The following is a 25,128-nucleotide window of genomic DNA, read 5'->3' on the forward strand; positions in this document are numbered from 1 at the left end:
ACTCTTTTTGCGCCGAATGTGCATCAAAAATTTTGACGGGCATTCGTCGCAAACCGTGCACCATATTTAAACTTTGACGCCCGAACCCGCGGACGTCAAAATTCCTCAGTGTGCATCATTTTTTTGGTTGTGGGAAACTGCCTTGCGTTAATGACTTGCAAGGTAGGCGTTCCTGCCCAAAAAATGACTTTAAGGCCTGTGCACCTTATTTATACTCCTGCGTCATTTTGAAGCACAGGGGGGGGGGCGGGTCTTAAAAAAGGGCGCACAGCCTGATGTGCGCCGTTTTTTAACGCCTGGGTGAGGGCAGGCGCTAAGGGACCTGAGGACTCACTTTCATGGACATTGACCATGGGAGGAGTCCAGAGGTGCCCGTCTCTGCCCCCAGGGACACTCCCTGCCACCCGCCCACCCCTGGAGGACACCCATGGATGGGGGACCCATCCCAGGTAAGTACAGATAAGTTGAGGTACGTTTTTTCAAAAATAAAAATTAAATGACTTGGGGGGCTAATTTGGCCCCCCCTACATGCCACTGTGCCCAATGACCATGCCCAGGGGACAGAAGTCCCCTGGGCCTGGCCATTGGGCAAGGGGACATGACTCCTGTCTTTGTTAAGACAGGAGTCATTTCAATGGGGGTTGTGCATCAAAAAATGGCGTAAGTCCGGTGTGAGGCATGATTTTTTACTCAAACCTGACTTGCACCATTTTTTGACGCACAACCCCCATTTTCCCCTACGCCCGCGCTGCCTGGTTTGAGTCATTTTTTTACTCTGACCAGTCCGCAGCGCAGGCTAACGTAATTCCTTAAATACGACACCAGCATGGCACGCCGGCGCTGGTTTGCGTCAAAAAGTATAAATATGGGCCAAAGTATTTATCAATGATAACAAAGGATTTTTAAAAGGTAAGCCCATGAACGAGTGATGGTGATGGGCGTGCGGTGGGCGTGGTTAAAAGCCCACAATACTTACAGCAGGTCAAAGCGTTTGTGCGCTCGACCTAAACATGGAAAACGAGGAAAAAAAGAACACACCATTTACAATGCTTAACAAGTTAGTTGTTATCCCTTGACAGCAGCGCCAACGAGCAAAAAAAAAAAAGAAAAGAGTGAAAACTGAGAAAAGATGAGAATTAAATAAATTAAAGTTAGCTTTAAAAAATCAAACTTTGCAATTTTGTTTGTCCTGTTCGGCACATTTTTGCCAGTCACAAACCTTCTTCTGCTTGCGGGACACTGGAAGTTAGAACAAAATAGTATCTCTATCACGTCGGGAGCAACGGACAGGCACTAACTAAGTTGAAATCAATTAGTACTTGATTCCTGCTCCACACATGGGAACGGAAATGATGCCAGACATGCCAACACAAATTATGAGGCTGTAAAGAAGAGTGCCACGCAAACCAAATAATGGTAAGGGACAGCAAGGCTCCAAGCCCTTTACTGAACAAAACAGTGTCTTGCATGCGAGACACATGCGCTAGCGCACACACTCGTAGGCTCGACCCTAAAAATTAGTTCTCTAAGTTCAATTCTTCCTTCCACTCTCTACCTCTTGCTATATAAGTAGACTTGCAGACATCTTTGGCCTACGTTTGGGAATTCAAATGTAGGCCAAAGATGTCTGCACAATGTTTTTCAAAGGCCATCTATATATCACCACATAGTCCTTGAGCTATTGTTAGCACAATGCTATTCCTTGAGGCTAAATCAGCTTTGTATAATAACAGTGACTTTTTTTTCTCTGTAGCCCTGCATTCCACTTCTATCATTTGGAAGCATTATAAAACAACAAACGTTAACATTACCAACATTTATGGTACTCAATTTACTGACCTCTGAAGTGCTGAAGGCAGAGCCAGCTTTGATGTATTGTGACTTAAGAGTCACAGACAACTACATGTTACAGAATCATTCAACTCAAGATCCAATCTATTTTATAACTATACCACAAAATATAAAATTGGAATCAAATATTGTGATACCAGTATAACCAGAGTTAGCGCTTGCTGAACAAGGTGTGCCCTTTCACCTCAAATCAGAAAATGTGTTATAGTAGAATGCGGTAAAGAAATGGATACGCCTGACTAACCTCAACAAGGACTATTAAAGGTCAAAACAGAGAATAAAAGAAAGAAAATCCTGTGGTTAGGATAGTCTTATGTGAGGCGTGCAGTACTTTCCCTATGTTTTACACAGTAATGACACTGCACGAGGTCATTTCAACAACTTATTCATAACCAATGACATTCAGTCATATTTAGGACACATTTTCTTCCTATTTGGAATGAAGCGTTTTACAGAGCAAATCAATGGGACTCTTTTTAGTGTCTGTTGAGGTTGTACTCGCTTTAGACAGCATCGCCTGGCAGCTCAGCTCATTACTAGGGTGTATTATGGAAAAATCCATCAATTTTATCACAGGTTTAAGACCTCCCTACTGACTGCAGCAGTGGCGTAAACACAGGGGGCCTTATTTATACTTTTCGACGCACAACTGCGCCAACGCAGTTGTGCGTCAAACAATCTAACGCCGGCTAACGCCATTCTTAAGCGCCATGCGGGCGCCGTATTTATTCAATGACGTTAGCCGGCGTTAGCCGGCGGAGCTGCCCGGTGTGCGTAAAAAAAAATGACTTACACCAGGCAGCGCCGGCGTAGGGGAATATAGAGCTTGGGCGTAAAAAAATGGGGCAAGTCAGGCTGAGGCAAAATTTTCGCCTCAACCCGATTTGCGCAATTTTTTTTGACTCCCAACCCCCATTGAAATGACTCCTGTCTTAGCAAAGACAGGAGTCATGCCCCCTTGCCCAATGACCATGCCCAGGGGACTTGTGTCCCCTGGGCATGGTCATTGGGCATAGTGGCATGTAGGGGGGCACAAATCAGGCCCCCCTATGCCACAAAAAAATAAAAATAAAATACCTACCTGAACTTACCTTAAGTTCCCTGGGATGGGTCCCTCCATCCTTAGGCGTCCTCCTGGGGTGGCCAAGGGTGGAAGGGGGTGTCCCTGGGGGCATGGTAGGGCACCTCTGGGCTCCTTCCGAGCCCACAGGTCCCATAACGCCTGCCCTGACCAGGCATTAAAAAATGACGCAAAAGCGGCTGGACTTCATTTTTTTTGACCCGCCCACTCCCGGGCGTCATTTTTGCCCGGGAGTGTAAATACGGCGCACATGCCTCGGAGTCATTTTTTAGAAGGGAACGCCTACCTTGCATATCATTAACGCAAAGTAGGTGTCCACGCTAAAAAATGACGCAACCTCCATGAACTTTGGCGCTAGACCCGTCTAATGCTAGAGTATAAATATGGAGTTCGTTTTGCGTTGAATTTGCGTAAAAAAAAACGACGCAAATCTGGCGCAAACAGAGTATAAATATGGCCCAGGGTGTGTTCCAGGGAGATCTCTCTACTCCCTAAGGAATTCCTAGAATGACATTTACCGTATTCGCAGCACCTGTCTAAAAGCTGTTTTATCCTGTTGCTTTAAGTGATATGGTTTCTGTATTTACAGCCAATGCATTTAATTTAGTTTACTGAAATGGAGAGGTGCCAACATTGAGTATGTGACTCGAGAAAAGTTGAGCATTGTACACTTATTAAAATATGTCTGTTTTGTCATGAAAAAGTGACTTCTAGTGACCTGTATATCAAAAAATGTCCATGTACCTCTTTTGATGAACTGTCGTTGTGCGACTGACGTAGGAAGTCTGCACTGTTAGTGGGTTTGGCCTTTCCTAAACAGGGTAAGTTTGCAAGCAGCCTCTTTGAAGGATACAAAGGGTTACAGCACAATAAAGAACCGCGATATAGAAAATGTCTTGAAAAAGCCAGCAACCCTGGGTTTTGTAAGTGAAACTTTTTCAGAAGAGTTTGAAATACACAGAAGAACGAATATAGCATGACTGCACAAGTCTCCATCACATAGGCAACACCAAGGCGCGTATTCTGCACACACTCATCCCCGCCGGTCAGAGAAATGCCACTGCAAGTTTCAGTACAACCTGGCGAACTTCAGCACAGGTAGAAGATGCAGTGTGGACTTCTTACACACTACAGACAAATACATGTATAACATTTATAGCAGGCAGCAGGCCCTTGTGTACAGGTACAGTATGAGCAGCGGTTGTACATAATATATTACAGATACAGCCTATGCTTTTTACAAAAGCACCAACAGAATATAAAGATAATGTATATGAACTGTGACTGCACATAGAAAACCTACTCAAAATCCCCACATGTACTGTTGATTAATAAATATACAGAGAGGCCAGAGAACTGTTCTACATGTATTCTCAATTTACATTTGATCAAATTTCTATGAACCAGAGAAGTGAGCGAGCGTGCGCCCTGCGAAATGTAACCATCCCCGACACTCACTTTCTATTACAGCTTCCTTAAATGCCTTGACAATCTTGATTAGTCGCGCGCATTGAAAGGGTGCGTAGTCAGATGTCAGTCACTGCTGGTAAAGGATTGGATCAAGTTCTTCACGAGTTGCTATGGAACGGGCTGAGCAGATCTGCATCACCCCATTAAAAACAAAAATTCAAGTACAATACAAACTGGTTATCTGCGCTTGAACTCAACAATGCTGTTTGCTGTTTAAGGGCCATATTTATACTTTTTGACGCACAACTGTCGCCAACGCAGTTGTGCGTCAAAAAATTTAACGCCGGCTAACGCCATTCCAAAGCGCCATGCGGGCGCCTTATTTATGGAATGACGTTAGCCGGCGCAGCTGACCGGTGTGCGTCAAAAAAAATGACCCATACCAGGCAGCGCCGGCGTAGGGGAAAATGGAGCTTGGGCGTCAAAAAATGGGGCAAGTCAGGTCTGAGGCAAAATATTGGCCTCAACCCGATTTGCGCCATTTCTTTTGACTCCCAACCCCCATTGAAATGACTCCTGTATTAGCACAGACAGGAGTCATGCCCCCTTGCCCAATGGCCATGCCCAGGGGACTTATGTCCCCTGGGCATGGTCATTGGGCATAGTGGCATGTAGGGGGGCACAAATCAGGCCCCCCTATGCCACAAAAAAATAAAAAAAAAAATACTTACCTGAACTTACCTTAAGTTCCCTGGGATGGGTCCCTCCATCCTTGGGCGTCCTCCTGGGGTGGGCAAGGGCAGCAGGGGGTGTCCCTGGGGGCATGGGAGGGCACCTCTGGGCTCCTTCCGAGCCCACAGGTCCCTTAACGCCTGCCCTGACCAGGCGTTAAAAAATGACGCAAAAGCGGCTGGACGTCATTTTTTTTGACCCGCCCACTCCTGTGCTTCATTTTTGCACGGGAGTTTAAATAAGGCGCACATGCCTTGGAGTCATTTTTTAGACGGGAACGCCTACTTTGCATATCATTAACGCAAGGTAGGTCTCCACGCTAAAAAATGACGCAAACTCCAAGATCTTTGGCGCTAGACGGGTCTAACGCCAAAGTATAAATATGGAGTTAGCTTTGCGTCGGATTTGCGTAAAAAAAAAAGACGCAATTCCGGTGCAAACAGAGTATAAATATGCCCCTAAGTGCGCAAGGTGCTGACCGCGTCTTGCAGAGAAAGAATCAGTGCGAATGTAAGACGTAGTAAGTAAAAAAAAAAAAAAAAAGAAAAACCGAGCGCGATCGGGCTATGTAAAACCCCAGCGCAATCGCACTGCCTGGAAAATAAACAGATAAAGTAGCCCGGAAACCATACCGACAACATCGAGTCTCGTATGTTTTTAGTAGTTTACCAGTGCTGTGTAGGTGGGCTAAACCCCGGAAAAGCAATGACCTATGCATGACTTTCACAAATGAAACCAGGCGGATTTTAAAAGGCAAGCCCACGAACCAATGAAAGGGACTGACGTGACATGGGTGTGGCTGAAAGCCCAAAGAGAGATTACTACAGGGGACGGAGCAATTTGCGCTCGCCTCTAATGATGCTAATGTGGCGCAAGGAGTAGCTAGGGGCGCTTTAATATGCCCCTTAGTTTTTATGGAGATGGCCAGAGTGACAGGATCTAGTTAACTCTCAATCGCGCTCCCACGTATCCAACAAGAATAATGAGAGACCACACACAGCCAGGACTTGCGAACCAAAAGTAGCCCCAACAAAAATGCTCAAACCAGTCCCTTCTCCCTTACTCGCTATATATATATATATATATATATATATATATATATATATATATATATATATATAATTATTTTTTTTGTCCACCAAACGACACAAGGTCAAACACGGCACACACAGGAAACCTTGTGTTTGTAGATTTATTCTTACAAAAGAGATGAATATCCCAAACTATACCAACGCATTTCAACCACCAAAGGTCTTGATCACGGTGAGTGAGTGATCCATTAACCACTCCATTTATAGTTTCTCCTATTTTCTGCCATTATGGGGCATTCTGGGAAATGTAGTTATAACATATTTTCTCATTATATACAAATTACCCTGTGACACTCCCAATAAAAATCTTTTTTACATCCCACTTCCCCCAATAATCAAACAAAACAAATGTAAATTTTAGAAATATTAAAAATATTCAAAATATTTAAACCAGATAGCTACTATTGTTAACTGTTGACCTTTTCTTTTTTGCATGCAAACTCTAAAAAATGTTTAGATACAAAAACTAACATTTGTTGGGGGATTATAGATGTATACTCTGAGATTCTTAATCATCTCAGTACTTGGAAAGAAAAGAAAGGAACAACATCCCATCAGAGACAAGATATATATATATATATATATATATATATATATATATATAGTGTTAACTTGTGCCTGTATTAAAATTATAGTTGTTCCTAATAATGACTTATTTTAAAACAGCGTTGGATACCGCGCATCTGCAATTTCTAACCCCTGCGTGAGGGGAAAACGTTTTCTTTATCCAGTCTTCCACTGTTAACAGTCAACAAAGAGAGCGTTCTATGCGGGTGCTTTGTTGGATGAGATCTGTTTGGCAATTTGTATGATGAACTGATCAATAATTTCCCAAATGGCACGTCTAATAGAGTTGCTAACGTCACAATTAACGTCTATCCATGCCTTTATGTAACTCATGTATTAAATGACTACAATTATTGCATATTGTATTTATTAAAATAGTTTCTGAGTTACACATTCCACCATAAAAAAAACTGCGATATAAACAACTAACAAAAAAATGGATTTAGCTAATAAAGTGATTTGTGATTTTCCTTTTGCCACAGCGCCACCTACTGGCTAGAGTTATCAGAGCACATACTATATTCAATCTTGAAAGTTGCAGAATTGCATTGTATTATAATAGTATTTATATAGCGCTTTCTACCCCTGACGAGGCGAATCGCTTTTCAGTAAAGCTTACAAGAGAGTAAAAATATAATATTTTTTATTTATAATTTTATATATATATATATATATACACACACACACACACATTTTTTATCATTATTTTTATTTAATTTATTTATTCTTTATTACTATTTATATATATTTTTTAGATTTATTTATAATTTGAATTTTGTTTTATTTTTATTTCATTTTTTCTCTAGTACAGTAGGACTAGAGTAATAAATAAATAGATATTTAAATACATAGTAAAGAAATATATATGTCCACGGAATATAATAATGGATTTAATATGAGAAGAAAAGTAGTATTGAATAAACACAAACTTTCAAGATTTGGAATATTTGAAGTTAATTAATAAGTGTACTTTTCTAACATGTATTTATCTTTACTCAATTTTGAATAGCCAAATGCCTATGTAACAAACATTTGATCAGTGTGATATAAAATGAGAGCAGGGCTTCATAAGTATCTATTATAACAACTTATCTAGGAGCTACGCAATGACCTATGAACATGTTAAGCATAGAATATATATATATATATATATACACACACACACACACATACATACACACATGAATACACATACATATAGACACATATATGTACATACATATACATATTTAAACTGTGAGTAAATATGCATTAGTTAAAGAGGTTAAAAAGTATGTGTGTAATTTATTGGTATGACATAGTAGCAATACATATTTCCTAAACAATGCATTTCTAGATTATACACATAATCAGCTAAAAAATATTTATCAGCATGGGCATATGCAGTCCATAGCTGTTTGATTATGGCGGTTATGAAGGAAAGAGCCAACTCTTGAGTAGTCTTTTGAAGACATGATAGTTATCTGTGGATCTTAAAATTAAAAAACATTTAAGGGAGGCCGTCGAGTTGTGTCGAGCGTGCTGCATCTTCGAAGGGGTTCCCAAGTCAACATACGGTTTCTCGGTAAATGTTTCAACAGACATGCCATCTATTTCTAAATTGATTCCATATTGAATCCCTTTGAAGAAGAGTGTAAAAATGGCCCACACTTCTTAATATTACGAATATTTAATTTCTAATGAAATAAATAAACGTATTGAAATTATCTAAACTACAATTTCCAATTTGTATATTCACATTTTACACAATATGCTAATGGAGGTTTCTTGTCAAGCTGAAATTTTGAAGCATTCAAAGTCTTGGAAGGCCAGTTGTTATAAACTGATGTGATGCCACTTTCTACTTATGGGGCGTGTGTGAAGACAGAGGAATTCATTTCTGAATGCTGTTATTACTACTATTATTATTATTATTATTATTATTATTATTATTATTATTATTACTACTACTACTACTACTACTACTACTAATAATAATAATAGAGTTACAAATCGATTTACTTGTTAACTTTTGGTGTTACATTCCCCCATTTTTATGCTCAATGACTCACTGGGGCAAGTTACTTTGTGAGTGAGTAAGTCATTGCTGAAATGCTGGCACCTCCTGTGAATGGGAATTAGTGCAGGCATTAAAATTCTAGAAAGATAATTCGGGACCTCCATGCGTAAGAAAATCAAGAGAACTACTGCTGATGGGAAAAGTCCCAAATGTGCTGAATACATTGCCACCAGATCAGGTAATAAAAACATCTGAAATCTGTACTATTCCCCACCCAGAGTAAGGATGACATGGTTGCCACAAGGCTTCTTCCTCTTCTCCTTCAGTTCATACATTTCTGGTTTGTGGCCCAGGTTAGCTCCAGGGTGGTAAATCAGAAGTCAAATGTAAACCACCGATAGATATGGTCTGCAGGTGGGTTCTGTTCTATCGCATCCAGGGGCACCTCCTCCTTTAGGGCGGAGGAGTGTCACCCCCGCCCCCACTGCCATCAGCAGCAGCTGCAAAACCTTTACAAGAAAATGATAATAAACTGTGTTTATTATTGTTTTCGTTTTATTGTAAAGGGGCAGGGCACTGGGGGTGACAAGCACTGAGGGGAGTGCACAGATCATTCCCCTCAGTGCACATGTGTGTTTGGCTGGCCATCTCCGGCCGGCCAAACACACATGCACAGTAGGCTCTCTCCAGCCCAGCAACAAAGTTAGGCTCCCAGTTTGCCTGGGAGTGCCCTGGCTGGGTGACCCCAGCCAGTCCTAACGCTTCTTTGAGTAGCGTCACGATTGGCCGCAGGGCAGGCTGGGAGCCTGTGCCTGCAGCCTGGAGCGACGAGGGACAAAGGAGTAGCGTGGCGTCAACAGAAGAGGTACATTTTTTTTGTTTTTTTTAATTAAATGTGAACACCACCCCTCTGGTATGCGCCACACCCGTGCCGCCCCTTCAGAGAGCCACGACTGATCGCATCCCCACAGATTATCTTGGTTAATAGCATAAACCTCACCCCAAACAGAGCACCACAGAGGGACAATCTTCTCCCTTCAGAACACACTGGACCCTCTTAGGGACAGTCAAACAAGTCCAGCCTCAAAGCACAACTGACTTATCATAGAGCCCGTAGACGAGGAATTTACTGGTGGTTATGCCATACTTCAGCAGTTATAGTAACAGGAAATCTTGCTTACATTTCCAGCAGTGGGATTTTTATCACACAAAGTATTTTCTTCCCTACTAAAACCCACTGTAACTGGGCACTGAATCTAGCAATTACAGGGAACATGAGTAATTAAGGGATGAGACTGACATGCACCATCACAATCCGTAACGTATGTTCTAATGTTAAATGGATGCTAATTATGAGGCTTGTGAATAACTTAAGTATGTGGAAGTCTATTTTATGGAAGCTAACAAAGAGCTGATTTCACTCTTCACATCTAGAAACCTTGACCCAGATTTACTAAAGATTTGCTTAGGCACCTATTCAATGGAAGATGATGCAAAGTGATGCAAAATATAGGGGGTTATTACAACTTTGGAGGAGGTGTTAATCCGTCCCAAATGTGACGGATATTCCACCAGCCGTCGTACGAGTTCCATAGGATATAATGGACTCGTAATACGGCTGGTGGTATATCCGTCACTTTACCGTCACTTTTGGGACGGATTAAAACCTCCTCCAAAGTTTTAATAACCCCCATAGTGTTGATCAATTTGTGAGAGGAAAGGTCTCCGCAAGACCAGTGCTAAATTGCATTTTCAACACAGTGGAAACCACGACTAACAGATGCAATATGGGTGCTACCAGCTGGGAACTGCACAAACACCTATAGGATTCTACACACACACAAAACAACGAAAATCAATTACATTTGCACCGCCTAGCAGTATGTAGAATAATATTCCTGTTGAAACCAGATGGGAACAACAAACAAAAGTTTGAGGTGGGTGACATTGTTTTACAATCGGATTTCTAACAGAACTGCTCTGGCTCCCAATTGATGCCAGAATTATGTTCAAATTATTCTGTATATCTTTCAGTGCCATTCACTTTCCTCACTCATCTTATGTAACTTCTTAAAATTCTCTGGAGATAAGAAACATTTAAGGAGAGGACACATCCTGAGACTTGAATCCAAGATTCTGAAAACCAAATTAGGCAAGTCACAATCTTTATTCAGAGCTCCTCCTACCTTCTGGAACTCTTTCCCTTTTGAAATGCAAAGCCAGAAAAACCAACTAACTTTGCGCAAGAAGCTAAAACCCTTCATTTTCAACTGTTATCTGAACTAATCCCTGCATTGAACCAAACCCCTGAAATTTACTTTTCCCAACAATATAAGTAGGCCCATATTTAAGAAAAAGTGGCTCATCAGCTATGATGCGCTACTTTTCACTTTTCTTCAGCCCCCCTAGCAGCACATAACAACACCATGGTTGCTCTGTATTTATAATACAGTTCACCATGGCAGTCGTTAGCACAATTGCGTCAAAAAATGTTTACGCTATTGTGGCACTTTGTTGCACAAGTGTCAAACATTTTGACGCTAGTGCAGCAAAGTGCAAGGAGGCACTAAGGTTACTACGGGAGCGTCATTTTAACACCTGCTGTGCGCAGGCATTAAAAATGATGCCAAAAATAGCACAGTGAAATCTTCTAAATTTCACTATGCCATTCTTCTGAGCTTCCTAGCACTAGAACGCCCACTTGCATACATTATGTCTGGTGCTGGCATAATGAGGTACATGGGGTTACAAAGTGGCATGATGCATGCACTGCGTCACTTTGCAAATATGGTGCATCAGAAAAGCAACTTTAGTGTGCTTTACTGTAAAAAAATGACGCTATGGGGTGCTAAAGTGTCACTAAGGGCTCTTAAATATGCCCCTTAATTTCTTGCAAATACTTCCTTTCAACCTTTTCTAACTCCTTCTTGACCTTTAGCCTTACAGTCTTGAGGCTTTCTTCTCCTACCACTTCCTCTACCAACTTCTAAATTTATGACCTTTCCCTTCAGACCCACATCCTCCTTCCCCACCCTAGCCTTCTTTATGATCCCTCTCTAAATTGTCCGACTCCCCTTCCCTCTGCCTAAATACCCTCCACCGTCTCTAGACATTGACTCTTATCACTTCATTTTCCATTTCTTCCTCTACCTTACTCACCACACTCCCCCGTTATTTCCCAGCATTCATCTTCCATCGCTCATGTATGATGGTTCAGACACACTCATTCTCTACATCTACCCAAGGAACCCACTGAGCCCCAACTGAACTCAGACTAGTAACAACCCTCCCTGTCTTCAGAAAAGATATAGAAGGGTTCCTATTTAATCATGATCCCCCCTACCGCTTAGGCTCTCCAAAAGTAAAAGCCCTAGCCTCAGCTGTGCACTCTGACCTCAACGGAAGCATGGTTGTCAAATCTCTGCCTACCAATACACTCTACCCGTGTCCTTAATGTTGAGCCTTAATGGCTTCTAGTTATGCAATGTTCACCACTGTTGTAATCTTCACAGTCCTCTCTTTGATTATCAAAGCAAGGGCCTCCCTTAATAAATATACAAAATGAAATACAATAATAGCCTTGACGTGAGAGGTCTGGAGATGACCTTGGTTGCTACTCATTTGGCTTGACAGGCAGTGGGTTCAGGGTGTGTAGCTCAGTCTGTCCTTGTGGACCACCCATAATGAGCAATCATGCTTCTCTCCACCATGCTCTCCCTGTGCTCATACTGGCTTGTTCATGTCTTGGAGTTGGGCAGTGGGAGACTTTCAATCCTAGTTCTTGCCTCAATGTAGACTCTAGGGAGCCCATATGTGGCACTTTAGAGGACTTCCATCAGGAGAATGTTAATAACTATTAGCACAGACTGCATACATGCCTATTACAGAGTTTGAGGCTAGGCTCTGCCTGTGTACATTGTTTTACAAATGCTGGCACTCTTTAAGACTGTTTACTGCCACACAAACACCTGTGCACTTTAGCGCAAATGTGTGCTTGTGCTGTCTAGCATACATTTTCAACTGGAAGGGTACGTATCTATAGACAATTTTTTACCATTTCACACTTTGGATGCATGCTGTACATTGAATCACAAGTGCAATGCTTGAAATGATAGGAGAAATGAAAATGTTTCTCCGAATTTGCACCAGCCCCGTGGAGGCATTACTTTTTGATCTGACAATCTTTGAATATCTGGCTTTGTCACAGAAATCAAAGGGGGTAGTGTTGGAATACCCAAATGCCATGTAAAAATGCAACTTTGTAGCACAAACTTTTTTACGCTAGACATTAAATACCATATTGAAGACTTTGCACTACTTGGTAGACTTGTGCCTCCAAGTCTTGATAAATCTACCACACTCTATTTACACTAGAAGACCAATCAGAACATATATTTACCTTGTGAGACTTTGTTACATAGTGTGTTCCTTCTGTGAGAGATTTGTATGCTTCCATGTATATTCAATCAGACATGTCTATCAACGAAGACCCTTTGAGGTTGCAAATTTCTTCTTTCGTGAATACTTATTGAATACAGCTCTTTCTACCTGTAGGACACAAAGTTCTCTGCTTGTCATGACCGTCATGTGAAAAGTGTGACTATGTTAAAAGTGTGACTTTTATGCCACTTTTGATTTGTTGTGACACAAAAAACGTAATCAAGATCCACCCACTTCCAATGTTTACTTGCAAGATAAAGGCACATCCATTGCCAGCAGTCTCTAGAATTTGCGAAGAAACATTGTCAGTATGAGGTGAAAAAACAATGGCAGTAAATAGAAATAGTAAAAAAAAGGAAACTCAGAACTACAACATGGCCAATTCTTGGGATCTACAAGAGACTTTAAACATGTAGAAAATGTTCCACATCTTTGCCATTAACTGCAATCTGAATTTGGTCTTTTTGCCTAATGGAGAAATGTATAATTCACTGATAAACTCAATCAAAAATATTACACCAAAGAAGTGCTATGTGTATGCTTGACCAAGTCTAACTCTATGTGGTAACAAATACATTTGCATGGTAGACTGAATGCTTGTTTTTATAACATTGTAAGTTGGCTTCATGCTGAGCAATTTGAAAGTAGATGTGCCCAACCAGTTTAAACCATGTCTTTTGTTCATTTACCCTAGGTCATACCATCCTTAAGGAAGCCGGAAAAGCGAGAAAGAAAGCTTGTACCACAGAACACACAGGAACTTCTTGTATCATGCTCAGTCAGTACTATCTCTTACCCTCTTGGCTTAGACACCGGCATCAAAGAAAGTAGTGACAAGAGTCAACAGGACACATTACAGTCAATGGAAAAAAGTGACAGCCTTGACTGGATCAATCGTGCCACAATACCACACATTGTTATCATCCCTACTTCAGAAACTAACCTTTACCAAGAAGACCATCATTCTAAAAAGAAGGAAGAGGTTGATGAAGATGATGATTTGTTTAACTTTCATGTCAATACCAATTTATTGGATCTGGAAGGTCTTAGCACATCCACGGATATTCTCCAAGCAGTTGAGAAGTTGATGTCTTAAATGTTATAAAGCAAGTCTTACACCCTTTCTTTGAAATTACTGCAGACTGTTTAATACCGTCACAAGTTATTGAAATACAAAAGGACACCATTATGACACTTTGTATTACAACATCTGCTTAATCTCCAAAATCCATGGTTTATGATTTCAGGGAATAAACCTTTAACCACAGATGGACTACACACAAATGTGGAAATAAAGCTTGCCATTTTAGGAACCCTTCCCACCCTTTTGAAAGTTCAAGGAGAAATAGGATCATAATATGTTCTCTTCTGATGAGCATGTACACTGCACACATGAGGTGTACAATAGCTCAGCTGAGGAAAGTTACCACTTTAGAATATCAATGATTTAAACATCTCAGAGATTTGCATGTCACCAGTGGATGTCATGGAACTAACGTGGGACAACACAAACAGGGTGGAATACAAATTAAATAGATGTAGTGAAATTTTGAAGATGCAGAGACACTGAAATATCAATAACCAACAATGTCTGATGGCAGCTCTGACATCTCATTTCCATTTCAATACAATGCTATGGCTCTCTTTTGTTTGTTTATTTGCAGTGTCCAATATGTAGGTTACCTAATGATACGTTTAAAAAAACTATTTTTAAGGTATGGTCTATAACAAGGAAACATGGAAACCTTCTCTAAAATATGGGGAAGTATTAATTAAACTTTCAAAAGAAAATTATCTTTCTAGGTGACTATCAGCAATACTTATGTGTAGGAGAAGATTTCACTACAATCCTACATATTTCAGCTTTCAGCCATAAAATAATGCTTTGCTAAGGCAAACTAATTCAACTCTTATTGAACTGTCCAATTAGAAACTACTGCACAACTCAGACTCTGTCAATAGCACAATTCTACTATGACATACAGTGGCTTGGCAAGTGAGATGGGAGGGTGTGGGGGAAATCTCTCCCATTCCATTCTTATTTCCTAGTTGTTCAACATCCATCTTAGATGTTGCCATTCCATTGAGTGGGTTGTTGTATGGACTCATGTACTGAGCAATTGCCTAAAAACAATGGTGCTCATTTCACAACATCTCAATGTAACTGGACAGAAAAAAAAAAATATTTTTGATTCTTTGTTTTTGCCAATAATTCTCTCTGGAGTTCCACAAAAATAAACTAAATTCAACCAATTTAATAGGAATGCCATAATGTAATCAAAAACAATAATGCCTTCCTTGGACTTCATATAACACAAGCAGAAAAAGTGAGACAGTGAAATACACTGCTTAAAAAAATCAGACAACCGTTACATTCAAACTATACATGGAATGTTGTTTGCAGTCGTATACCTAGCTTCTCCACAAGTATTTTGCAGGTTGAGGCTATTGTGCTAAGCCATATTTGTCATATTTATAACATCTATATAATCTTTGCTGCTGCTCCTTGAGTTTCTATACGTTGCCAAGCCTCACTTATCTGCTGATCTCACCATTCTATTGGATCCTCAAATTGAGTTTCCAAACACTCGCCTATCACACTTGACTCTCAATTGTAACATAGCAAACAAATCCAAGGCTTACTCACAGACACTCTAAATGCACAGCATCACAACATTATAGCTCAGACTATCCTTCAGTCAGAGGCTTACTACATAAAAATAAACTCACGCATGACCAACTGCTTTACATAAAATCTGAACATATAAAGAAAGCGAGAAAACTTTAACTTCCTAGTCAGAGATCAGACCCCAAACATAACAGTATCTGGCTGCTAAGTGCTGTAGTAACCTCAAAGCAGGAGTCTATAAACATTGTCATTGATTGGATCAGTTTCATGATCCCGGCTCTATTGCCTAGTAACAATCTGCTGTGACAACAATCAAAAGCACGTGCATTGTCTCAAATATCTTTTGGTACTGTACAACAGCCACCGACTCCAGTTGCTATCCTTTAATTTAAAGCTATCAATAATCGTTATCCACTTACTGGCCGACATCTGTGCTATCATTCAGAGAGTTTTTTACGACGCATTGATATACTTTTTGGAACTTATACAGACCAACTAAATTGTCCACATACCCACCTTCCAAATATGCAATATGCAATATCCATTAGCCTTAGAAGCATGCAGTTGTTCAAAGGAAGGTTACAAGGACAGAGTCTTGCGTCCAGTGATGAGGCATCTGTCATGTGACTTTACGAGCCCAAAGGCTACGATTCACGGAATACATTTTGTACTGATGCCTGTTCACCAGAACCACGTTGCCCACAGATCTGGTGGTATAGAATCAGACATGTCAAGACTCAGCTGAGGTAAGAGATCAAGACAAAGACTGATATCTCAGGAACCACATTTCAAGATTTTTATAAGGACGATGGTTTTTGGTTCAGCACAGCTTCACCTCGCTAACCCACCAACTTCTTCTGGCCAGAGCAGGTAATCAAGGGGGGCACTGAGGTTCCTGAGGGAACTAGGAGCCCACACAAGTGTCCCTGCAATGTGGTCAGGGTTAAAGGAACAGTAGGCACATGAACAACAATGTAGATGGCAACTCGTCCCATAAATCTCAAGCAATGCAGAAAGATGTTGGTAGGGGCTGAGTACGTTTGTGCCTTGGAGCGCTGCAGACATCATGACAGCTTCCAGAAGTCCTTGGAGGCAGTTAGGCTTACAAATGTCCCTCTTCCAGGAAAGCTCTTCTCTGTAAGGGGGGAGGTGTCACTGTCCCCTCTCACTGAAGGCAGGGTTTTACTTCTTGCAAAGCAGTTCCAGCAGAACTTTCAGCTGCATTCTTGGCTCAGACTTGGTGCTAACCTGGCAGTGGGCAGCATTCCAGCGGATTTCGTCTCCTGAACCCACTCTTCCTCAACTATCCTGGTGCACCATACCTTGCAAGGCCATGTGGTATTTTTTAAAAAGGTACTGGCCATCAGAGCTGATCAATCGTACAAATTCTTTGAGGATCCTCCAAGCAAAAGTTGCATAGCCACCTGATCAGCTCATGCCAAAGCCATGGACAACAATAGCCTAAAATGTACAATATCTAATCAGTTCAGGTACAGGCAGTTACTGAGTCCAGACAGCAGGTCCTATCTCCTGTAGATGCAGATCAGGCAGGAAAAGGGAAAGGAGAGGGGAATACTGTACAGAGGAATGGGAGTATACTTTAAAGGGAAGGTACCAGGACACTACCACCCGCAGGACACTGTATCCCTCATAACTGTCCCCCAGGAGTGGAGTGGAGGAATGAATGAAGGATGTATTTCCTTGTCTCCAGAGACTTACACAGCCTGGTACCAAACACTCTAACATTTCATGTTGCTTTCACAAATGTGGAATCTAAAACTAATTCCACCAACCTCACCAACACACACACACACTCCTTACACGCAACCCGTGAAACACATAACCTGGTTAACAGAAAGCACTGGAATCTTTTACACAAGGAAAGCCAATGGGGATGTCCTGCAACTAATAATCATGTTGCCTTCATTGCACTCCCAAAAGTGCACTAATAGGGGGCAGTAGTCATCATCCTAAAGAAGAGTATGCTTTGGGTAGCCCGCTTACCTTCAGACGACAGCTCTGGGTCTCAGTCCATTTTAACAGGAAGACCCTCTTTGAGCTTTCATGACTGAGAGATTCACTGGGCAGGAACAAAAATTCTCAGACTGTGCAGGGAAATATGACAGGGCAGCGAAGCACACTCTCAAGGGTTGTGCAGTGGACCTTCTGTTCCAAAACCTTACTATAAACTCGGTATTTAACCTGCCTTGTGTATCCATACAACATATGCTCAGGGATGTTTCCTCAGGAAATTGTAGGAGTTACTAATATTTCTCAGTTTGGCTCTTATATCTATTCTTAATATATTATCACGCTCCAGTTATGCTAATATTAACTAATACAAAATCGGCACGTGTCCTGGGTATATCTACAAAGAGGAAATAACCCTTCACTCTGGGTAGTTCTGTTCTAATCAATAGTTCGTTTGATCACATATGTTATTGGAAAAATATACATAACAAAGTATCCTTCTCTAGCATATTTTGACAGCTTTCCAGTGCACCAACTATCTAACATAATTCCCACAAGAATAGTTTTTCTTATGCCTGGACCATTTAAATAACGTTCCTAATATGTTCTCTTATATCCTTAACTCAGCGGTAGTTTGCTCGGCACACATTAGATGTGGCGAGTGCTTAATTTATAAAAGAATGAGTGCCCGTGACCGAAGCTCTTCTCAGGGGCTTGCTGCCTGTGCAATTAAAGGTCAGTAAATTGGCAGTTAATAGCTGTCAAGGTCTGAGTGCTCAACCAGCTTTTTGCATTTCCGTTATATGAAGGAGCAGATTCCTAAGGCATCAAGAAGTAAAGCTGCCTGTTTCATGGATCCATTGTCGCTTTGTCTAGCTGTACTCACTGCTCCCTTTTAAGTAAAATCCTCTACCAGTCTCAAAGGTTTTTAATGTTTACAGAAAATACCAGCCGTTTTGTTCTGCTCACAGGCTCAGTGTTAACGTGCCAGCTTCTTTGAAATGTTATCTGTTCAGCAGTTGTTTGTGCTTCCAACAGAACTGACTTTAGCAGCAAAGTCCTTCTATAGGCAAAATATCAAAAGGGGTCATTTGCTTTCCAGGCAGTCATTGTATCACACAAAGTGGATTTGCCTGTGTTCACATAACCCAGGGTGCGACCTGATCTCACAGTAAACACTAATAACATGGGTAGTGATATTTACCTAGTACACAATTTGCGCACACTTCTGACCTTCAGACACTAGAATGGGGGAGAAAGCAGTAAGCATGTATGTCATCGGCAGCGGATAAAATGTGTATATAAGTATGGCAAATGTGAGCTGAAGTGCAAAGGGAGTGGGGTCAATTAATGAGGGGTGGGGCTAAAGAAGTGGCTAAAATGGACAAAACATTCTACTACTGTTTTGTTGGTCTTTCATCTTCATGTAACTGCATGTAAAATAATGCATACGGCTTAATGCCCGTTAACCTAATCTGTCGGAAATGCTCTCTTTTACGATCTGAAATCTAAGGGCCTGATTAAGAGTTTGGAGGAGGATATCCTGTTCACCACATTACTATTGCATTATGGCCTATGGAAGTTTTAATATGGCAGACAGGATATCCGTCACTACTACGGTGGATGGAATAGCCGTCACATCTGTGACATAGTAACCCTTCTTCCAAACTCAGAATCAGGCCATTGGTTGGTTATTGCAGTCGCTGCAGATGCCTGTGTGGGAACCAGAGTCAGAGAACTGAATCTTGGTTGGAGTGGTGGGGAATAGCGACTTGTGTATTCACAGTGCTACGAGGTACCAGCCTGTGACAGAAAGAAGTGTGAAAATGTAAGTCATTATTTTATCATTATACTATATACACAGCACGAAATAGGCTGCCTTAAAATGGGCAAAATGAATTACTGTTTGAGAAAAAAAACAAATGCTTTCCAAATATTGTGTGTCCAATGAAAGGGCACATGCCACAACTCATCTGGAAACACCATTACTTTACTTCTCAAAAAGTATAAATCTTTGTCACCATGAAGCTTCAAGAGACTCCATCAATTAAAAGCTATACTGGCTCCCAAGCAGCCTTTAGACTTTGTAATTAACAAAATGCATACATATTTAATTCTTTCAGATAGCAAGGAGCATGGTGAGAAAGCTTGTTTGTTCTTTAGTTCTCTGAACCTCCATCACTTCGCAGCAAAAGGAGACCGCCCTCCTAAGGCCTTCAACCTAAGCAGCTGAAGGTCATAATTAAGGCCCTGATTTATACTTTTTGGTGCAAAACTGCACTAACACATTTTTGCACCAAAAAGTTTAGCACCGGCTTGCACCATTTCTGTGCACCAGCCGGGCACCATATTTATGGAATGGTGCAAGCTGGTGCAAAGGGTAGGCTAGCGTAAAAAAAAATGACATTAGTCAGGTAGGGCTGGCGGCATGGAAGAAAGGGGTTTTGCACCAAAAAATGACGTTAGGCAGGTTAGAGTAAAAAAAAATGACTGTAACCTGCCTAGAGTCATTTTCTGACGCAAAACCATCCATACCACATGATGCCTGACTTAGAAAAGACAGGAGTCATGCTCACCACCCCAATGGCCAGCACAGGGGACCAGGGTCCCCTGGACATGGCCATTGCACCCAGTGCCATGTAGGAGCACCCGTTTCAGGGCGCCCAATGGCACTTTAAAAAAAAAGAGAGACTTACCTGTACTTACCTATACTTTCCTGTGTTCGGGTCCCCTTTCCTCTGCTGTCCCTCTGGTGTGGGTGTCCCTGGGGCCTGGGGAGGGCACCTGTGGGCTTATTCCATGGTGTTCCACCATGGAAATAGGCCCACAGGTCCCTTAACGCCTGCCCTGACTCAGGTGTTAAAGAATGGTGCAAAGCGAGCTTTGCACCATTTTTTGACCCCTCCTCCCTCCTGTGTGTGATTTTAGCACGGGGAATAAATATGGTGCTAAGGCCAGAAAGTCATTTTTTGCACGGAAACGCCTACTTTGCATATCATTGATGCAAAGTAGGTTCCCATGTCCAAAAAAATGACTTTAACTTCATAAATTTGTCACTGGACAGGTCTAGCGTCAAAGTATAAATATGCAATTAGATTTGCACTGAATTTTTGTAAAAAAAAATTTGCAAATTCGGCACAAAACAAGTATAAATATGCCCTTAAGCATCCCAGGATGGCTGTTTTGTTAACAAAAAAGTATTGTTTTTTGTAAAAAAAAATTAAAAAAGCATGGGCACCTGGCTCCTCGTGGATTCTATGGATTCTATGTGGATTCAAATTCTTCTCAGCTTCACCTGGTGAAAATGGTGCAAACGAACACCTCGAAGATGTGTCAGTCAAAATCCCAATTCAGGTGTACAACTTTGTGGCCTACTTGTAAATAGGGCCCTGTATAAGAAAAGCGTGTAGTGCGTTCAAATATGCATTAATGCCAAGGAAGACTTAAAAAATACCAAAAGGTTCGCCATCCAGAACTAATCCATTTCCCACTAAAGAATTGTGGAGAAAAAACCTACACAATGTCTTAAATCTGTTTGAAATAAGATAAAGTTTTCGAGCAATATGTTTTCGCCAGGTTTCTCCCAGAACAAAAACTCGAAATTGCATTATTAACACAAACACAACTGGTGCTTTTAAAATCCCAAACTGGAACCTGCTACCAACTACATAAAGACACACTTATGTTTCACAGAACATAGAATGACTATTTTAGCGTTAGGACCGTGTTTTGGCTATATTTATACCTACCAAATGAAAAAAATATGGAATTATATTTTAATTACATTCTTTTTTGTGTCTTGAGTGGTTATTTTTTCACAACCGCAACCGTGAAGATGGTGCTAAATATTAGTGCAAATGAAAGCATATCAATGGTCGATTTCAGTAGAAAAGAAAATCTAATCTTTCTACCTCAAAAATATGCATATTATAACATTATGATCACTTTTACAGCGGTGTACAATGTGAAGTTAGCTCCATTTATTTGTCTAATTCTCTTTGACAGTTACAAGCTGGACATACAAGAGCCTATTTATTAGGAATGACGCATCGCTGGACTAAGGCACAATGCGTCAAATTCCTTGTGCAGTACAGGTTGTGTCACCATGGATGGGTCGCATTTACAATACCATGGCATAAGGTCCCAAGAGTGCATCTAAAATTCGGATGCATCTGTGGAAAGGATGATGCAACGCATCAGAGCCAAACATCGCACATTGTTGAAGTTGGGCTTAGGGCAAGCACAAATTCAGAAATGCCTCAAAATACATAGGCGGCACGTCAGTTCTGGCTGAGACAAGTAGCCTAATGTGTGGGGACCAATGTGATGGAGTGTGAAATAGTGGGAAAGACACCTTGTATATGAAGTATGGCTATGTGTTGCACTACAGTGGGCATAGTCTGCTTATGTGTATGTAGAGACCTAAGTACGTGTGACATATTGAGTGACACTTGAATGTGAGTGGATAAACGTATATGTTGTGATATAAAGTGGCAATTCATGTGTTACCTACCTTATGTGTGTACTTACCTGTTTTGTGTTGGATTACACTTGGCTGGACCTTGGGACCCATTCCCTTATAGATATGTGACAATCTTGACCTGTCCCTTGCATGGAGTACACAGTATCACATTGCAATGTAGTGGATGTTAACATCTCCGGTTCCATGGTCCCAGGTTGGTCATGGGGTCTACAACACGATTGTTACATGTGTAGGCCTACTAATTGAGGGGTTGTGATTTTTTACCTTCTTGAAGTGTGTTAAGTTACTTCAGCTGGTCAGATTCCCGTTACACACCCACTATGTAATTTCCTATGCTTGGGTTACAGAGGCACAGGAAGTTTGATGCATTACAGGCTGAAAGTGATGCATCATAAAAATGGAATTGCTCACTGCAAACTCATAAATATCACTGTGTCAGTTGTAAGTGAGAATTTACGACAGAATGCCTACCTTACATACTTTACAAACTGTGTGGCACAGCCGGTTCTAACGCAGGTATTTTTTGATGCAGGCCTCCAAAAACAGACTCATTGGGCCTAATGAGTAGCTTTGTAAGTATGGAGCAAAGAATGTGCTGCCAGAGCATCAAAAATGATGCAATGGCGGCTCAAACTCCTTGTAAATATGCCCCATCATATACTAGTTTCATGTTCACACATATTTGTAGCCAAGGGAGAGAATCCTGAGATCTGTGCACAGTACTGTGGGTTTGATGTGAAATTCCTAAACTTTTTACCTATTAATAGTGACAGATTTCTCCAGAAAGCTGACAACATTTCCCATGAATTTCTTTTGAGAGGAGTATCTCACACAACACTCTGTTAGTCAAAGTTTTTCCTCCACTAATAAATGATGAAGAATGCGTGACAGCTCCCCATTCTCTGAAATAATAGTTCTGTTGAGGGAAGAATTACCCACCAATCCCATGTTCTGTGCATTTTAATGAGTGCAGTGAGAGTAAGCTTATTGGAAACTTAAAGCACTTTCTGCACAGCCTTCTGCCATCAGCCCTCTCCTGGTGCATTGCTCCCTACATTGTAGGTTATCAGAAATTCAACTGTCAAAAAGCATGGGCACAGCCAATAGGTCTGGTTATTTTATAAGTTGAAATGTATATTCAGTAATTGTGTGCGACTGTGGGGCTGATTGTAGATGTAATTGTTGGAAGAGTCAACAGTTGAATATATGCAATAGTGAAAGGGTGAAGGAGTGACTGACTACCTGGCCAATTAATGGGTTGGCGAAGACACAGGTAGATGAGCACCAGAGTGAATGGCTGAATAATGAATAATTTTATGGGTAAGTACAAGGAAGGAACCAGACAGGTTACATCAGTCTTGCAATTTGAGGCGTCAGACAGCAGCGATAATTTACTAAAATGAAAAAAAATATCAACAACACTATGCCATTAAAACCATCACACAAAGACTGAGAGTCTGGGAACCATTGTGAAATGCAATATGTAAAGAGTTGACATTATCGGATCAGTGCATGTATACAAATAGCAGCCACCATCAGTGCACTTCTTTAGTTTGAAAGGTAGAGTACCTGCACTTCTTAGCAGTACTGCTGCAATACAGTTCATGGGAAAATACTGGCACTTCTCAGGAGGAAACAGGCAATCTAAAAACTGAGTACCTATAATTTTATATTTCAAATTAAAGCACTGAGCATGATTATACCAAAAATACCTACAGTTTGACAATAATTACCACCACCATGTCAATGTACGAATTAAGCAGAAGAGGGCCCACAGTCTATCAGAAATTTCAACCATTATGCCTTTGAGGCAGGTGTTAGAAACCGGGTTGTTGGTTGTCTGAGGTGTAATCCCTGGTCAAGCAGCAACCACAGTCCTAGTCAGGGTAAGGCACAGGCAAACCCTAAATTAACCTATGCTCTCCCTCTGGTAGCTTGGCACAGAGCAGTCAAGCTTAACTTAGAGGCATTGTGTAAAGTATTTTTGCAACACTTCAAACAGTAAAACAATAAAAATACCATACAAAAAGATTCCACACCAAGTTAGAAAACTTGTCCTGAATTCAATAATTAAAATAAGACCCAAATGACAAAAATTGAAGAAGTAGAAGTTGAGATATGAATTTTTAAAGAATGAACTGTAAAATAGTGCTTAGAAGCCAGAAGCAGCAATCAGGGATATCTGGTCTTGCTGGACCAGGACAAAGTCAAAAGTTTAGGACAACCACGATGAAGTGCAGGCCAGCTACAAGGATCCAGTTAGGCCTGATGACAAAAAGTACCTTGAATCATGGTTGCGGAGCATTTTGCGGGTCTGAAGCAGAGATGCATCGCACAGCTGAGGTGATGCATGAGTTTTGAAATGCTGTGAGGCTGCGGTGCAAGGTACTGATTCGTCAATGTTAAGAATCCTGTCAACGGGTTTTGAGATGCGTAGACCAGTGTCGAGGATGCTGTGCACAGCTGAGGCAATCTGTTGGTTCCGATCCACACAGTAGCACCAATGTGGAGGTTCAGCAATGCTGTTGAGGCTGCTATTGACAAAAGATGCAAGGAGCTTGAGCCCGGAAACGTGTTGCACAGTGCTGGTCTGAATGCGATGCATCAGTCCCAAGATGCTGAGTGCAGCAACAATGTGAGTCTGGTTGTATGAGTTCCAACCAACACAGTAGTGGTGATGCATTGTTGTGTTCCTCGCAAAAGCAGCAATGCATCGGTTCTGCTCCCGTAGCAAAGGATTGTCAGTTCCTCTGGAGCAAATAACTTAGGTCCACTTCCAGGGGTCCGGGACTGGGGTGGCACCACTGGGCAAATGCAGGAGCAGGGTGGTTGGAATTCTTTTATGATCAGGAGTCACTCTGGGTTCAAGTGATG

General features: G+C 41.2%; 1 protein-coding gene across 1 annotated transcript in view; it reads left to right on the top strand.

The window, feature by feature from the left end:
* The window catches only part of LOC138299638 (melanopsin-like), a 1,463,603-nt gene extending 1,447,440 nt beyond the window's left edge, over window positions 1-16,163 (top strand). The window contains exon 10 of the mRNA XM_069238089.1: window positions 13,866-16,163. Coding sequence (XP_069094190.1) covers window positions 13,866-14,267 — 402 coding nt within the window. The 3' untranslated portion in view covers window positions 14,268-16,163. The remainder of the gene's footprint in view (window positions 1-13,865) is intronic.
* Window positions 16,164-25,128: the final 8,965 nt, after the last annotated feature.

The sequence above is a fragment of the Pleurodeles waltl genome, chromosome 1_2 (assembly GCF_031143425.1).
Source record: "Pleurodeles waltl isolate 20211129_DDA chromosome 1_2, aPleWal1.hap1.20221129, whole genome shotgun sequence".
In the NCBI taxonomy this organism is placed as follows: Eukaryota; Metazoa; Chordata; class Amphibia; order Caudata; family Salamandridae; genus Pleurodeles; species Pleurodeles waltl.